Here is an 18,897-nt window from a genome sequence, read left to right as displayed (position 1 = left end):
GGGGAGTCTGCTTTAAAATCGTCCGCCCTGCACCCACCCCCCGAGTATATGCTTCAACTTCTTATCGCATCAACAAAAAAAATTCATAAGGCGTGGTCTGACTCTGAACCATTCCTGTGTTTAGGTCCCTCGCAATCACTATTTTATCTCATGCCTTTCTTCGTTCATGGTTCGATGGAACAAGATGATTGAATTGGAAATATCGACAAATTCTTGACACTACTAGAATACAAAATTTCACGACAGAAGAAGTTGTTGGTAATCCATCGGATTGTTCACTACCTGACAGAAGAATACCATATACCGTACGACAAAACTTGGTCGTTGAATCGAGTTGATGTATTTTCTCAACAAAATAATGTTATGGCTATTAAATAAATATGAGACCACATTTATTTGATATTTTCCCGTTGAATTATAGAAAACAAATTATCAATGAAAATAAGGACTAATGAAATTAGAGTTGGACCTAATAGTTTTTTCAAGTAGTGACATGGTTGATTAAAAAGTGAAGCTATGTATGTTTTCTATAAAATTATCATTGGTATTTTGGTTAGGTTCAACGGCGGACCTACTCATAGAGTAGAGGGTGCATGGGCATCCGCTTGATCGTCCCGTCGTAGTGGACCTTTTTTATTGGTCGTAGTTGTACACCTGCTTAATTTGAAATATGCCCTTATATGTTTTTAACACAAAACTTGAAACAGGAGAGTGAAGTTGTTTGAATGGTTGAAGCACTTCTTCAAGGTCATAGTTTCAACTCTTTTTAAACTCAAGACCTCAACTAATAAAATAGCTAAGTTTTACTATTCAACTACATTTTTTATTTAAAATTGTCTCTATCTTACTTTTATTTCTTTTTTTTAATAGTATTTTTTTTATTATTACTCATTAGTCTTAAATTTTTTCGTTTCTTTTAATAACAATATATGTTTATCCGAAATAACGTGAAAAGAAATAATTACATTTAACAAGTCATACTTTTTATGAGTTTTTATTTTTAATTTTTTTTTATAATACTTAAAATTCGGTTATTATTCCTTTGTCCATGATGTCATCAAACATATTTATGTAAGAAGTTTATAAAAATTATGTTTTGTTGATTTATTTATTGACCATTACGAAATCAACCAAAAAAATCCCATGTAAATTTTATTTATTTGCCACTGGTTAGTTTCATGCTTTTACCTGTAAGGTCTTATGTTCAAATCTTTCTTTCAAATTCTTTCAAAAACATAATTAACCTAAAATTAAAAAATAAAACACAAATAGAATTCGAACCCGTGTCTGAAAGTGAAGAAAAACTATGTAAAAAAAACTTATTTTATTATAATTTCTATAAATATACAGTTACATCCAACGAAATAATATACCATTAGTGGGTCCCGTAAAGGGGGAATTTTTGTCGCTAGAATTAAAATATAATTTAAAAAAAAATACAAAATAAGTAACCTTGCTTTCTTTAATACAACCAATCATATTACACGATAAATTATTGAGACATGGATTTCTTTCTATATATGAAGTGGAGGACCAAGTCACATTTCACAGCCAAAAGTGGAATTAGGAAGTTAAATCGGGTAACTGCCACGTGTCATATGCTTTCACTTGGTAAATCTCCATGCATAATGCCACGTAACCCCCCACTCTGACTCTTTCACCATCTCATACCTCTCTACTCTAAATCGATCTCCTTAATTCCTCTCTAATTGTCAGTTTCTACAAATATAATCCATTCATTAACTCCATTCGATTTCTGATTAGGAAATCGAACGAATGGTGAAGCTGGCGACGGCGCGTGAGAGCAGGATGTACGGGTCACGCCGGAATCGAGAGAGATCTGAGTACACAAACGCAGGGCTTTACGTATTCTCCACGATTGTGCTATTGTGTGGTTTCATTGCACAGCTTTCTAGAGAGGCCAAATCAGGATTGGTGGTGCTATTGATCGGATTAGGGTTGATAATAGTGGTGAATATACACGATCTCTTCGCACATCTTGCCGGCATTGATTACCAGATGAGGCTGATGGAGCTCGACACGCAGCTTCTGCTAGTGGAAGTGGCGGTGCCCGTCGTTCAGGCGGTCGGAGGTCTTCTCTTCTTCATCGCAATTCTGTTTCTCGTCCTCCAGGTAGTAATCCCCATCTCCACGTATTCAATTACGATCCTTATCGTTATTGTTGCTATCATATTTATCTACCTTTTTATTCACTTTTTCAATTTGAATTCTCATTTTAATCAGATTTTAGGTAATTATATATTAAAATAATATAAAATTTGATATTAAAAAAACAGTTATTTGTTGCAGACACGTAATTTTTTTTGGACAGGAAGCAGAATATTCTAAAAAAATATTCCTTGTTCTCGTGGATTATATATATTGTAAATAATATATTAACTAGAATATTCTAGATATATATTCGGTATTTTAGTAGTAAAATAATTAAATAGTCATTTTTCATGGTTTCATCTCTTAATCATTTCTCTTCCAAAATTACAACAATAGTCATAAGTCTACAATTTGCAAAGATTTCAAAAATTGTAAAAAATATAAAGTTTCTGAACCATGTCGATAATTATAGGGACCAAATATATAAATTAGTTAATAAATCAGATCCCTTTTTTTTCAAATTTATATATTTAGTCCGTGTAATTATAAACTTTACTTTTTTTAACACTTTGACCTCTTGTAAATTATTGACCTACCAATTGTAGATTTATGATTATTTTCGTAATTTTAAGAAAAAAATGGTTAAGAAGTTATGATTATTTTCGTAATTTTAAGAGGGAAATGGTTAAGAAGTGAAACCATAAAGTTAAAATAGCTATTTTAATTAATTTTTCTAAGTTTATATCAATTTTTAATAAAATGTTTTTTTGTTTATTAACGGTTAAGAAATTGATTCACAAATTATATAATTTAACGAAAAAGTTATTCGTACAATTGTTTTGACTTTGTTAAAAAGTGTTATTGGCTTTTAAGTATTAATTAAAAAGCATTTGAATTTTTAAATGAACTTTAATTATATATCATAAATTAATAGTAACTAGTTGTGTACTCGCGCAATGTGGCGAGAGCCATGAATTTTAACGATTTTGAAGTTCCACTGATTTATAAGATAAAATTTAACGATGATATATGTTATACTTGGTCTTTACATATTAATACAATTTGAATAAATAAGAGTTATGGTTCTAATTACAGAATATCGATGAAAAAATTGTATGACAATTTAAAATCCAACATATTTAAACAACTCCACAAATKTRTTCGATTTACACCAAGAGCAAAGAACCAAGAAACTTGAGTTTTAAGATAAACACTCAAAACCAATAAAGAAAACTACAAATTTGACAGATCATAAGTCATGAAAAGACAAAAAAATGTGGGTTTTAGAATGAAATTTCAACTGTTTACCTTCTTTTTTGTCCAGAAACTCAGATTAAGGTTGAATTAATACATGTATATATATATATATATATTTCAAAAAAACCCAAAAAACATATTAATTCAGAACATATTATACAGTGCAATTTGGACAATCTAACCCCAAAATATATAGTATATATAAAAATAAATAACTATAAAAGTATAAATCGTAAATATTAAAAATATTTTTTCACAATATATGTAATATATAATAATATAATTAAGTCAAAAATTATTCAATATTGGACTCAYTTCGAAGGTATTAACGAGACGATTATAATGGTGTAACTTGTTAAAATATAAATGTATTTTTTAAACATGTTTTAATTGATATACGATTATGTATGTTAATTTGATAAAGGTTTAAAATGAAACATGTAAAAGTAAAGAACGTAAAGTAAATTAATTAATTAATTTTGGGGGTTTTAAAGTGTAAATTTAAAATTATAATTTAAAAAAAAATCGTTGTGAAGAGAGGAGGGGGTGAAAAAGTGAAAAAATGATCTAAGAGTAGTATAAAGGGTATTTTGGTCTTTTAGTATTTTAAGACTTTAAGACTTTTGTTAAATTTGCTGAATAAGATAGTATAGATATAACTTATGATATGATACTAACAAATTCTATAACTAAAATATTATTTACAATTAGATAAATAAAATTACATAAATGCCCCGCAACATTTGCTGCATGCAAGAGTTGTAATTTTCTTTTCTATCGAGGTAGGTGGAAATGGTAAAATCACTTAATTAGGGGTGTAAACAACCCAGACAACTCGGGTTAAGGCCGGTCCATATTCGATTTGAAAAGCTCTTGGTTTTTTTTTTATATATATAATTAGTTTTATGATATAATTTTAATAATATAATGTAAAATTTTATTAATAAACTTACAAATAAAAGAAAATTGTAATATATTTTAGATATTTGAACAAAATTGATAAAAAGCTAATCAATTGCTTTTTTATATTAAAATCATAAATAACGATTATAATTGTGTTGGGTTCCGATGAGTAGAGAAGTTATGGTAAGAAGTATAATAAGGGATCTCCACATTGGATCAATCATAATTGAATGTCAAGACTAATGAGGTGCACCTAATCAATTCACTTTTAAAACACAATTCATGGGTGGACATGACACATGAGATTAAAAGTGATAAGGGGTTTAGATCTCTTCTACACTTCTCCACATAAATTCCCTTCTCACACAATCTTTTGCCTATAATTGGGTAGTGTCCGGATCCAAGATCGTTTCCTTCCATTTGTTCATATTTCGAGAATAGTACCTCTTTCGAGCCTTTATGCCTGTACAAGGCTTTGCCAATGCATTTTTTTTGGGTAGCATTTGTCCATGTACTAACATGAGCAGTGTCCATTTGTTGTAGGCAGATAGAGGATTCGGTTATGATAGGATTGAGGTTCATGCTCTAAACCTGCTTATAGCCAGCACTTCCTTATGGCTCCTCGGCTCCATCCATAATTCGTGCCAAATTTACGAGCACGCAGATGCCCGCATTCAAATCTTGCAACAAAGCGTCCACATCCCCTTCTTGGTCGCCAGCTTGTTGTTCTTAGCCGGAGCCATTCTCAATTTCCAACAGCAACTTGGGCATCACCATCATGGGTTGCATTTGTTGGTACGTTTGCTACAAGTATATATTTTGAGAACTAAATATTAATGAATTATTCATGATACCCATTCATTACGAATATCTGCCTCATGCAATTGCAATTGCATGCATACAAAAAGCCTAAAGTTGCATGATATGCTACCTTTTTCAGACATATAGTTGGGTGTGGATTGGGATCATCGCAAGCTCGTTATTAGTCATTGGGGGATTAACCAACGTCGTTAAAGTGATCAAGATGTTACAAGTGGACGGAATACGGTTGGAGAAACTACGCGGTGGAGCACAAGAACGGCTCATCGAAGAACTAGAAGAAAAAGGGGAAACACCATTTCTTATAGAAGAAGGACAAAGGAGACAGACACGACCCCTAGATTCACCTCCCTTATGTTCTTGTTAGTCGAACCTAAACCATTCTTTGCCTATTTGGTCATCTAGATGCGTTGATTCCAGTAGATAGATAGATGGATGTAATTTTAGATTTCAAATGAAGACAAATGCGTAATCTGGGACTTCAGTTTCAATTGATCCAAATCATCAAATTGTTTCTTGGAATCAAATGGGTCGTTGTTGTTCTTGTGTTACTCGTAGCAAATGACCGCGAAAGCCGCCAAGAAAACAACCACCTGCCGTGCCGCATTGAGGGAAAACCGGACCCAAGATAAACATACCCAGGCCAATGAACCACCGCCTGAAGTGAACCTTTATTATGATCAAAAAAGTGGTTCCAAAATATTCCGTTTTTCTTTCAAAATCTACAAGCTGAAAAAGATCGAGAATTTAGTTCATCGTAACCAATTTGTAATCTTAGGGGGTGTTTGGGATTGTTTATAGAAACAATTTATTGACTTATTCTAGCGTAACATCGGTAATAAGCATTTTTGAGTGTTTGGATAAACAACTTATACCGGTATCAAATTGGTAATAAGAAGTTTTTGAATAAGTTAAACCATTCTAACTTATAATAAGCTAATAAGGATTTTTTTAGAAAAATATGAGTTGTTTCAAATAAGCAATCCCAAACACCCCCTTAATGTGAGCTTGTAGCAATATTTTTTTTAATAGTAAATTTTGGGGACATAACTTTTGACTTGTAACTTGAATCAAAATGATTTTTTTTTACATTACTTATTTTTTCAATATCTACAAGGCGATAAAATTTAGGTATCTAAACCAAACATATGTAGGAGAGTTGAGGTGATCATTTACAGGTTTTGACCAGGCTCGTTCATGACATTTTATAGGCCCTAAGTGAATGTAAAAACAAGGTTCACTACGGGAAACAAGGCAAAAAGCAGCTACTTTTGTCGCCGCTAAAAGTCAATTTATCATTAGAGAGTGTATATAACAACATGTCGTTGCTATAACTTGTGGTAGAAACATGTCATTGCTAAAAGGCGCATCATCAAAACTTACTTTTCTTGTAGTAACCCTCGATAAGTACGAAAAAAATCCAATAAATGTTTTTCTTTAGTATAAAATTGAGTACACGAAATGCTAATAATTTATTAAGGAAATAAATCTTATTATCTTTATTAGATATATAAGAGAGTACTTAGATTTACTTACTTTTTGTTAGGTAATTTGAAAATCAAAGTATATATAGACACTGTGATTGATAAAATTTTATAAAAGGTAAAAATTTATTTAGTTCATAACAAGAAATATATGTTACTTTGATACAAAAGAGAATTCGTGTGAATGAAGTAATCTCGAGGGTCAATGAATGATTAATAATAGAGAAGATTATCAAGGTTTTTCTAGATAAATAGACAAATTATGATAAATAAGAATATGAAATAAAAGATAATCCATTGAGATCCAATAAGAATAAATAATGAATTAATCATATAATATGCAAACTCAACAAACGGTTGTGTGAGTTCTTAAATAGAATTTTGTGGAATCCTAATTAATGAAAATATTTAAATTCTATTATTTTTTTGAACTAAAATAAGATATAAAGATTAAAAGATTGTGAAATATGACATATATAAGAGACATTATTAAATACATCTAGTAAGGAAAATTTATTGATTATTTATAAAACAATGAAACACGTCAAAATGCTACAGCATGAGACCATGCTAACAAATTGCTACAGCATACAATTAGTAACAACTATTTTCACTAATTACTTTGAAGGTATTCCTCTCGGATTTCACCAATGCACTGATATTATAGTTTTCAACTCATATCTCTATGAGATATCCAGACCAGTGAAAGTGAGAAATGGTGTCTTCAAAATATATGGATAAACAAATCTCTTTGTTAAAAAAATTACCCTCTCAAGTGGATTCTCATATCATTCAAGTTGACATGTTCTGAATGGCTCATCTCTGAGTCCATTCCACTTTAACACTTCAAAGTGATCAACATGTCGAGAATTAAAATTTAGAAAATACGAATAACAAATCTCTTTGCTAGCAACTCTCTCAAGTCTACTTCTCATATCATCCAAATTGACGTGCAATCAATGACTCAGCTTAGAGTTCATGGCACTTTAACACTTTTTAGTGATCAACTTGTCTAGAAGTGTCATTGGTTTTATAAAACTTGAAATGAAATAGTAAAACATCGTTGTTACATAAAAGGGTCTTCCTTATTTGATTTACAAACTCACTTTTTTCGTCATACACCCGAGCTAATAAAATTAGCTACTCATGACGAAAAGTAAATGACAAGAAAAATAAATACGATAAATAAAGACATAAAATAAATGCGGAATATAAATGACGATATATAAAATGCGAAAATTCATAATAAATAAATGACGTAAATAGAATGCAAGCAAGTGTAAATAAATAAAAGACAGAATATTAAGAACGAGTAAGTAAATAAAGCGATTAAAGAAACTCGAAATGTAGCCAAAATATTACTTGATATTTAGAGTGAAAACTTGTTCTCCAAGTAGTATGATAACCTACTTGAGAGAAAAAGTAAAAGTGATGAAAGAGATACATCTACAACTAAACCCAACATCTCTATTTATACTAGGGATGAGATGAGGATATTTTAGACAATTCACAAAAAATTAGTTCTAAAACAATTAAAAGTACAATAAAGTAAACTAATAGTTATAAAGTAATTAAATTAGCTTAACAAGTTCCAACTAATCTTACAACAACACAGCTGTCCAAACTTAAGAAGTCTTTCAAAAGTCAGTTTTTGGTCTTGTCAGTCAACTTCTAGTCTTTTCCATCTATTTCTCCACCATCAGGTCATGCTGCCACATTCCCGCAACATCAAACAGCTTCAACCTTTCCAAAATAAGTTCAAATTAGTCCATTATCCAACAGAAACAGGTTCAATCATTCATTTTAGCTTTACAATAGAGAAATGAAAAATAAAGGAATAAAACGACTCAAAGTTGAGATATAAATGAAAAATAACTTATCTAAAAGAGAATAAAATAGTGCTCTAAGCACTAAATACTTAGTGCATATCAATAGCAGTAACAAGCACATGATCTTAACATTGAATTGTTGAAGCACGAAAGCAATCAAGCATATAGAGATAACAATAGCCTATGTCATTGGACCTCGCTGGAGATAAAAAAAATTATAGAGACAATAAACAATAACATATAGTGAATGACCAATTAATTTTTTTTATTTTTCTTCTCCACTGTAATTAGTTAATATATTTTTGAAACTTTATTATCTATTAATTTATTTTTGCCTCTTATTATATGCTACAATTTTAGGGTTTCTTTAATTATATTAAATTTTTTAGATTACTTATGTATGTTAAGAGAAAATTTTGGGCCCATGGTATTTTTGGGTCCTGAGCGTGCATCTGTGCTGTCCTCCCCCCAGAGACGGCCCTAATTTTGACGAGCTAGTGTCGGGCCCAACATTTGCCTAACATATTTTCCTTGGTCAACGGCCGAAGGTAGCAAATTCACACCTATTTTTACGAGATTGGGAACTTGTCCATACCGTTCTAGAAAAACCCGTGTTTGTTAATGGGCTAATGGGCCTAAAAAATTTACATTTTAAAAAACTTATATAAAATAGTAATTATGTAATAATGTTCAAAATACATAATTCTTTTTCCAACTTAAAGTATTAATATATACGAAGCCTAAGAAAAATATATTTTCACAAAATGTACGAGTATAGACTTTTTGTCGAAGTTTGAATTCTTCAAAAACAAACTTTTTAAACCATATAATATCACATATATTATACATTTTGGAGGTGGCAGGTATTCAAGGATTCAACCCAAAAACAATTCTAAACATTTTCCATTAAAATATTAATTATGGAAAAAAATTGATCGATATAATTAAAAATGAAAGGTAGGACTGGTTTGTCTTAAATTTTTTTCTTATCACCCGAGTCGGCCCATTAATTTGACTGTTTTCAAGTCTGCCTATATTATTTATAATGACTGTCCAAATTCGTTTTTCTACGAGTCAAACGAACCAAGTCTAGTTGGTTATACCGCACAAACAACTATACATGAAAGTGTGCTATGATGAGATATATATTGTTTTTATGTTGCTACACAAAACCCATCCATCATAATCTCCCTTCTAACGAGTCACTTATATTGTCTGATAAACATGACAATGATTAGATAAGAGATCTTACAGTAAGAGACATCTAGATGAGTGATGTTGATGACTATTAACCGATTAGTGCTTATATGGTAAAATACAACAATCTTATTATGTCATTTTAATGGTCAGTAATACGACGACTCCTACCCAATAACTATTTATACGATTGGTGTCTGGTAAACAACCCAAAATTTGAGATATAAGAGAGGATGCGGAAGAAACGCATAATTTACAAACGGTATTGTTAATGATTAAGCGAACTAAAAACTAATCACATATAATCTAAAAATTGGGATAAAGTTGCGTGTATAAAAATTCAATTTTAATAATTCAAATCGAATAAAATTTTATAATTAAATGATTTTAAGTGACTCACATTGCTATCCAAATTAAAAACTAATCAAACACAAACAATTGAGATAAAGTTATATTATTATTATAAAGTATTTGACAAAAACTCTTAAACATTTTGTATGCATAAAGTACTGTTTATTGATGCATATTACTTAAAATTCAAGGTAACAAGTAAATTATACGTAAGTACAACTTATTAAAGCTTAAATTTTGAATTTGTGTAACTAACTATAGATGAACATAATCAAATACATGATAAACATCTCATTTTTAATATAAAAATTTAAAATATTCAAAATAAGATTTTTATCCCGACTATATTTTAGATTTTTTATATTCAAATTTGTATTGCTGTAATTTCAAAAATAGTTTAAAAAAAAAAAAAAAAACATAGTTTTACTTAAAAAGAGAAGAAAGGGGGAAAAAAAAAGAATAAGATCCGAGCGTAGAGGAAGGAGGCAGCAGCGGAGCACGTATTCGTTTCCAAATAATGAATCCATTCATTCATTCAATCACATCGAAATTATATATAAAATCCCGAAAAGCAGAGCGCCAATTTCAGTCGTMTTCAGGAGATAAGGTTTCTTCTCTCCTCATCCTTCTTTCCTTTTCCCTTCTCTTGTTTCACTAACTTGTGTGGTTCACTTTCTCCCTAACAAGATTTAATGAAAACTCTCTTGGGTTTTCATTCTTAAACTTCCCTTGTAAACCCTAATCGACATCTCCCCAAATGTCTGCTCTTCAAGCTTTTCTCATCTGTAAACCCCCTCTAATCTCTAATCTTGCGCCTCACTCACCACGCCTTCAATTTCACCCTGTTCCTTCTTTCAATTTGGGTTCTCTTTCTTCACCAATTTATCGCAAGAAGTCTCGCCTTTTCTGCACATTGCATCAAGATAATGTCGATTCCAATTCGGATTTAGCTTCCTCGAGTGTTGATAATCATAATCTTGTACCGGAGTCGGAGCATGAGTCTCAGGCGCGAGTTGTTGACTTTCGAGAGGGTGAAGTCTCTGATAGTGGAGTCCATTTGAATGAAGTTGAGGGTGAGATAAATGGTCAAGTTAAGGAGGTGGAGGGTTCTAAAGGGAAATTACCATTGTTTGTGTTTTTGATGGGATTTTTCGCAAGGATGAAGACGGGATTTCAGAAAATGTTGTTATCGGATGGCTTTAGTTGGTGGCCTTTTTGGCGGCAAGAGAAGCGGTTAGAGCTGTTGATTTCTGAAGCAGACTCCAATCCAAAAGATGCTGTGAAACAGAGTGCTTTGTTGGTCGAGCTCAATAAACACAGGTGAAAAAGTTGAATTTTTTTTCATGGACTTGAGTATGTGATTAGTTTAATGAAGTATCTTGTTCTTGAGTACCTCTGAGTTACTTGTTGGATTTCAACCCTAAGTTAAGTTCATGGGAAGCCATGGATATTAAGAAATTTCTTACTTTTATACTAACCTTACATCAAGATCCCTACTTTTTGAAAATTTTATGCGATCTTGGGGTTTTAACAGCCACACTTCACTATTGTTGGTAGCACCCCTGAGTGCTTTCATTGGCAGAAATAGTCAATTGGGCAAATAAGGTTTCACTTTTTAGGCTTTTTTCCTACCCAAATTCACTTTTTAGGCGTTTCTGACCCAAATTCACTTTTTAACCGTTTTCTGACTCAAATTCATTTTTTAGCCATTCCTTATGCTGAAGGCTTATGCGTATGCATAACAACGTAAGTATTGATTTTCAGCCAAAACATAAGAATCCTTACGCAGAAACCTTATGCATACGAGTAAGGATTCTTTTTTTTGCTAAAAACAGTCCTTAAGCATGTGCGTAAGGATTGGCTAAAACGTGAATTTGGGTTAGAAAATGGCTAAAAAGGGAAACTACCTGTCAGCTTTGGCTATTTATTTAAATTTCCCCTCTTAATATATAGTCTTGAAAAAAGGTATTTTTGTGAAAAGTGAAACTTTTGATGACATAACAAGGGAAAAGAGTATGCATGACGTGGGATGCAATCATTTTCTATTTTATTACTCTTATATCATGACATAGCTCACGGATTATCTGTTTTTGTTCAATGGCCTAGCAGCTGTTAAGTGATGCAAATTCTGATTTTATTGCTTTAGGAAGTGATGTGTTTTCTTCTCAGCTCTCTGTGGAACAGTGCTTGCATGTGCACATACTGATTTTTCTCATTATTATCATGTTTTCAGTCCCGAGTTGGTCATAAGGCGTTTTGAGCAAAGGCAATACGCTGTAGACAGTAAAGGAGTCGCAGAATATATTCGAGCTCTGGTAGCAACTAATGCCATTGCTGAATATCTTCCGGATGAGCAATCTGGAAAGCCTTCCAGTCTTCCTGCTCTAGTAAGTAGATGTTTCCTATTGTTCAGAAGCGATTTCATTCTCTTTTTGTACTTTATTTGAAGCTTCTTCTAACTTTCAGTCCCTCCATTGGAGCACCTTTAATTAGATTTTAGTGCTGCTTTTGTTGTGCCTAGTATAGTGATATCAAAATCTTTTATGTGGTGTCTAATATTCCGTGCTTTACAATCTTCTTTCAGTTACAAGAACTGAAGCAACGGGCGTCAGGGAACTTAGATGAGTCCTTTTTGAATCCTGGCATATCGGAGAGGCAGCCATTGCATGTAATGATGGTGAGAGTTCGTTGAAATACTATTTTGGATCTTTTAGTAAAAATTTGTGTAGCACAATCATGTCTGAAAATCCTTGGTTGCAGGACGATTATTGCGTCCAATTATCTTTCTAATTATTTCATAATTGGATTGCTGGTTCTGTTTGATAGTGGTTCTTGTCATTTGTAGGTTGATCCAAAAGTGTCAAATAGATCATCACGTTTTGCACAGGAGCTCATCTCGACGATCTTATTCACTGTTGCTATTGGCTTAATGTGGTATGGGTTTCTCTTCAATTGTTTATGCATTTACCTTGGGTTTGCTCAAAGTTTCAGAAAGATGGATAGAGGGGAGTGAGAAGAGGTTTTAGACCTCTTTCTTTCTTCCCAAGTCATTTGATGCCTCTTGATAGAAAGTATATTACATGTTAAATTTTGCATTTTTTCTGTTGATTTCTTCTTGACGCACAATTGATTTTCCTTCTTTAGGGTAATGGGCGCTGCTGCACTTCAGAAGTATATTGGTGGCTTAGGGGGTATCGGAGCTTCTGGTGTAGGCTCTAGTTCTTCTTACACCCCTAAAGATTCAAATAAAGAAATATCGCCTGAGAAGGTATATATGTTCATCTTCAATTCTTTATGTCGAGTAAATATCAACATCATATCATGGGATATGAAACACAAACATCCTGCACTTATGCGCTTGTGCCTATCTTTAGAGAATAGTTGATGCTTAGCTATTTTCTGAGCTGATGTACAATGAAATGAAAAAATAACAGCTTCATCCTTGACGTGGTTAAATAGTTTTTACTCATCTTTGATTATATGGTTTTAGAGAGAAAACTAGGAGTACGGAGGCTGTTCATTTTTTCTATGAAGCCTATATGGGTTAAGTTGTCTGTCTGGATAAAAAGGTATTGTTGTTAAAGGGAGACAGAGGGGTGGATTATTTCAAGGGCATTTTTGGTATTAATTTGTTTGAGGTGGCTTAATGGGGACAAGTGAGGGGTCCTAGCTTATTCCATATAGCCATCTTGGCTTAATGAATTAACGATTAAGCTGTAAAGAAACACTCTTGTACTACTGAGCGGATACGACACCCAGACCATTAAGCTCATTAACCCGTAAGTAAACGGCCCCTAGGTTGTTCTTTAGTGTGCATATATTAAGCTGACCAGTCTTTAAACCTCTATTATGAAATGGTTTTCTGCAGAATGTAAAAACATTTAAGGATGTTAAAGGTTGTGATGATGCCAAGCAAGAGCTTGAGGAAGTGGTAGAGTACCTCAAAAATCCAGGGAAGTTTACTCGACTTGGTGGGAAGTTACCAAAGGTTTGTACTTTGTACATATGATATACAGTTGGTGATTAAATGATTACTTCTTCACATTTGCATCATCCATTCTGCATTACTTGTCACTAATATGGACATAAATTTATTGCACTTTCCATACGTCTTTTGTCAATGTACTGATAAGAAGCTTAATGGATCATTTCGCAGGGGATCCTTTTGACTGGGGCACCTGGAACAGGGAAAACATTGCTTGCCAAGGTGAGATATAAAAAGGATTTGTGTATGTTCCTTCCGTTGTTTGAAATATAAATTGTCTCTTTGCCTGCCATTTAGTTTCTTTGTACAAATTGTATATCCTGAGTGGTGACGATATTTCTAAAGGCAATTGCTGGAGAAGCTGGGGTTCCTTTTTTCTATAGAGCAGGCTCTGAGTTTGAGGAAATGTAAGCATCTTTCTCGTTCTAGTATATGGATTTCTTGCGTTAGCATAATGAGTTTCATGAGTACTTATCTCAGAATGGTTCTTTTCCTGTTTTAGGTTTGTCGGTGTTGGTGCTCGGAGAGTAAGATCCTTGTTTCAAGCAGCAAAGAAGAAGGTCCGTCTTTTTATGAAACTGATTTTCTACTTTAGGATGATCTTAAGCTGGTTGGTTGTTTTTTTAACATTAGGTGTTTTAAGCTAAACATTTTGCCGACTTATGCAGGCTCCATGCATCATTTTTATCGATGAGATAGATGCTGTTGGATCGACCCGAAAGCAGTGGGAAGGTCATACAAAGAAAACTTTGCATCAACTGCTCGTGGAAATGGACGGGTTTGAACAAAATGAGGTACACACGACAAACTCAATACGTTCTCGATATGTGCACCATTCTTGTTCCGAGTTGTGAAAATAGTTTTTATACAGGGCATAATTTTGATGGCTGCAACGAACTTGCCGGATATTCTTGATCCAGCATTAACAAGACCCGGTAGATTTGATAGGCATGTAAGTTTCTTTACATTCTATAAAGAAAGCTATATTGTTTTACCTTAGAACCCATTTTTTTTCTTTTAACGTATGCTTATATTATTTCCAACCGTTGCAAATGTGGGAATCCTTGGTGAAATTAATAGGTGTCACTGATCTTTGGGGATGTTTGGTCGGTTTTCCATTAAGTCTTGTATGGATAAAGATGTCTGTGGATTAATTAGTCTGTATAGATTAGGAAGATTCTCTGTTTAGAAGTGTTCTTCATGGATGAAAGCAGCGTGTTTTTTAATTGGGAGAGGCAGGTTTGAGAAAAACTTGGCTTTCTGCATAAAGCTCCCCCTAGAAGCTTGCTAAATAAGCCACTTTCTATATCATTAAGCCACTACCAAACAGTCATGTATAGCTGACCAAATAATCCGAGTCTCATTAAGCTGCTGACAAACAAGCCCTTAGTTAGGGTTGAACCTTTATGCCATCTTTTGGAAGCTTCTAACAAAGACGATGTTTCTAGATTGTCGTTCCAAATCCAGACGTGAAGGGTCGCCAAGAGATTTTAGATCTATATTTACAGGACAAACCCCTTGCTGAGGATGTTGATGTGAAGGCAATTGCACGTGGTACCCCAGGGTTCAATGGTGCCGGTAAGTTTTTACATCATAAAGAAATAATAAAAAAATATTCATTACACTAAATAGGAACTAAAGCAAACTTCGTTGCATTTTGATGCATTTTGCAACAGATTTGGCAAATTTGGTCAATGTTGCTGCCATTAAGGCTGCTGTTGAAGGTGCTGAAAAATTGAATGCAGCACAGCTCGAGTTTGCAAAGGACAGAATAATTATGGGTACAGAGCGCAAGGCTATGTTCATATCCGAAGAGTCGAAAAAGGTGTGTACTTTGTTATTTATTATAGATAAACCAATGAGCCCAATATATCCCACCTAGACGTGGGGTCCGGGGATGGTAAGACGTACGCAAACCTGACCTCTACCTTAAAGAGTACAACGGCTACATATCCTAGATAAGACCAACGAGCCCGGTATATCCCACCCCGAGGTGTTGTCTAGGGATGGTAAGATGTAGGCAGACCTATCCTCTACCTTAAAGAGTACAACGGCTATATATCCTAGATAAAACCAATGTGCTCTGTATATCCCACCCAGAGTGGGAATGGTAAGATGTATGCAGACCTGATCTCTACCTCGAAGAATACAACGGCTATTTATCTTAGATAAAACCTACAAGCCCAGTATGAGGTAGGGTTTGGGGCTGGTAAGATGTATGCAAAAGTAACAACTATATATCCTAGACAAAACCAATGAGCCCGGTATATCCCACCCATAGGTGGAGTCTAGGGATGGTAGGATGTAAACAGACCTGACCTCTACCTCAAATATTACAATGGCTATTTATCTTAGATAAAACCTTCGATCCCAATATATGAGGTGGGTTCTGGGGCTAGTAAGATGTACGCATACTTGACCTTTGTCTCAAAGAGTACAACGGCTATTTATCTTAGATAAACACGTTTATCTTCGGATTTCCAACTTTTGGTCTACATATGTGGTGCTACCCTATTTCTTAACACCTCGAGTAATGTGTATCTTCAGCTGACTGCTTATCACGAGAGTGGTCACGCAATTGTTGCCTTGAATACGGATGGTGCCCATCCAATTCACAAGGCAACAATCATGCCGCGTGGATCTGCTTTGGGAATGGTCACACAACTCCCTTCAAATGATGAAACATCCGTAAGCAAGAAGCAACTATTGGCTCGCCTTGATGTTTGCATGGGTGGACGAGTTGCAGAAGAACTTATCTTTGGTCGTGACCATATTACGACTGGTGCTAGCAGCGATCTTCAGTCCGCTACAGAACTTGCTCAATATATGGTACACCCTCAAATTTTATTTCACCAATCCAGATTTAGGCCATGTTCGGTTAATCATAAACTTGCTTATAAGTTATAAGTTAGCTTTTTGAAAACTAATTCAAGTAGTGTTTCAACATGCTTCATGGTATTTTTTTTTCCAATTATACCCACTATACTTTTCCAACATGTCCTTTTCGGTCATTTTACATTATCATCTAGCTTATTGGCTAATTTTATCAAACATGACTAGTTTATCAGCTTATTAGCTAACGGCTAGCTTTTCAGCTAACTACTCGCTAATGCCAAAGGTGGCCTTAAATGTCCCTAAGAACTATTGATTGTTGTGCTTGCATACAGGCAAGAAAGAAATTGCCTTTTTTTCCAGTTTTCTTGGTAGTTAAGGAGGTTATGCTTATTATGTGCGTTGTATTGTGTGGAAGGTATCATCTTGCGGCATGAGTGACGTGATTGGACCGGTTCATATTAAAGAGCGGCCAGGCTCGGAGATGCAATCACGTATCGACGCTGAAGTACGTTTCTATAATTCGAAGCTTTTATAAACAATTAAGGCCATTGCTTATGTTACTGAACTTGTGATGGATTTTCCAGGTTGTCAAACTCCTAAAAGAAGCCTATGAACGTGTGAGATCCTTGCTGAGGAAGGTTCGTGTATCAAATCTCTATCCATGTTAGATATAGTTGGCTTTATATGATGGACGGTTCAAATAAGAAGGCTAAATATCGTGAAAAGATAAGAAGGGAAAGTTCATATGTGAATCATTGAAAATATCCCCAAAAAAATCTATTTGAAAATGCATATGTGAACCGACGTTACAGATTATTCATATGGGTTCACATGTGCATCTTCAAATGGATTTTTAAATGATTCACATATGAACCGTTCCTTGACCTTCCATTTTTACCTTCTGATGCTATTTAGTTTCAACCTTCCACACTGTAACTATATGTATGTAGGCCCAAAATCATATAAAACCTTTCTATACATTAGAAACTCTATGAACCAATATTGACCACACATTTTTGCTTCCATAATTATCGTATTAGTTTATATTAATTACCTTATCAATCTTTTCCTTAAAAAACTAACTTTTTGTTTTGATTTTGAAACAACAGCAACTTATTACACCAATGAAACAACACATAGGTTGATGTTTGTTGATATGTTTTGATAATACAGTGTTGTTTCACCAATGAAACAACATATTTCACAAATGAAACAACATATTGGGTTGATCTCTTTTGATAATGAAGTGTTATTTCACCAACAAAACAACATATGAGATTGAGCTCTTTTGAGTATGAAACATTACATCGATCAGGTGATTTCGAATGGGTAAAAATGAGTTTTTTCACAAACGATTGATAAGGGTAATTAATATAAGTTAAAAATGTGTGGTCAATTATTGGTTCATAGAGGTTCTCGAACTTATAGATGGTTTATATTTGATTTGCCCCCTATGTGTATATATATATATATATATATACAAAGGATCACTTTTAATCTGACCCCCACCCGATGAATTGCGCTTATCACGGGAATTGATCCGGTGCATCGCATTAGTGTTGATCTTCAATTAGGATTGATTCAAGGGTCACCATAACTTCCATTCTCACTGGAACCCAACCCTGAATGTGTATTATTATATAGCTTTAACAGACTTGTCTAAATTTGGTTTTCCAGCATGAGAAGTCTTTGCATGCGTTGGCAAATGCACTGCTGGAGTACGAGACATTAAACGCAGAAGAAATAAAGCGGATTCTTGTTCCCTATGAAGGAGGACAAGGACTTGTAGGTGTTCAAGAACTGCAACAAGAGGAAGGAGAGCTTGTTTTGGCATAATAGTTAGTAACAACAGGTATTTTTGTGTAATTTTCTCAACTGTAATGGGGGACTATGTACAGTGTTGTATACAAAGCAGTAGAACCAAATTATTTATACCAAGATGTTGCAATTCTTTCCCCATCACCATTGGGATTCATTGCCTTTTGCCACTTTCAATTTCTTTCCAAGGGCATATCTTGGTTTTTTTATGTTTCTTGTTCAACCTATATTTGCATCTATATGGTCCATATACATAGATCCAGTGAAGGTTTCTAATGACCATGTTTAGATACTTGGATCGTTTTCA

At 33.7% G+C, this 18,897-nt stretch overlaps 2 protein-coding genes across 2 annotated transcripts; both read left to right on the top strand.

Annotated features, from left to right (window-relative positions):
* Positions 1-1,412: 1,412 nt before the first annotated feature.
* On the top strand, positions 1,413-5,563 carry LOC112501270. The gene is made up of 3 exons (XM_025104986.1): positions 1,413-2,133; positions 4,816-5,067; positions 5,213-5,563. Exons 1-3 carry the CDS (start codon positions 1,777-1,779, stop codon positions 5,456-5,458), a joined length of 855 nt encoding a protein of 284 aa, XP_024960754.1. The 5' UTR covers positions 1,413-1,776; the 3' UTR covers positions 5,459-5,563.
* Positions 5,564-10,530: 4,967 nt separating this feature from the next.
* LOC112512893 (ATP-dependent zinc metalloprotease FTSH 11, chloroplastic/mitochondrial) lies at positions 10,531-18,747 on the top strand. Its single transcript, XM_025119024.1, has 17 exons — positions 10,531-11,272; positions 12,186-12,339; positions 12,537-12,629; positions 12,798-12,886; positions 13,097-13,220; positions 13,821-13,940; positions 14,109-14,159; positions 14,283-14,344; positions 14,440-14,497; positions 14,606-14,731; positions 14,809-14,889; positions 15,386-15,515; positions 15,614-15,762; positions 16,485-16,766; positions 17,188-17,277; positions 17,357-17,410; positions 18,450-18,747. The coding sequence occupies exons 1-17, from the start codon at positions 10,710-10,712 to the stop codon at positions 18,606-18,608; spliced, it is 2,385 nt and encodes a 794-aa protein (XP_024974792.1). The 5' UTR covers positions 10,531-10,709; the 3' UTR covers positions 18,609-18,747.
* The last annotated feature ends 150 nt before the right edge of the window (positions 18,748-18,897 follow it).

This window comes from Cynara cardunculus (genome assembly GCF_001531365.2).
Source record: "Cynara cardunculus var. scolymus isolate 2C chromosome LG 1, CcrdV1, whole genome shotgun sequence".
NCBI lineage: Eukaryota > Viridiplantae > Streptophyta > Magnoliopsida > Asterales > Asteraceae > Cynara > Cynara cardunculus.
The sequence above is the reverse complement of the archived record's forward strand: the minus strand, read 5'-3'. Positions and strand labels throughout refer to the sequence as shown.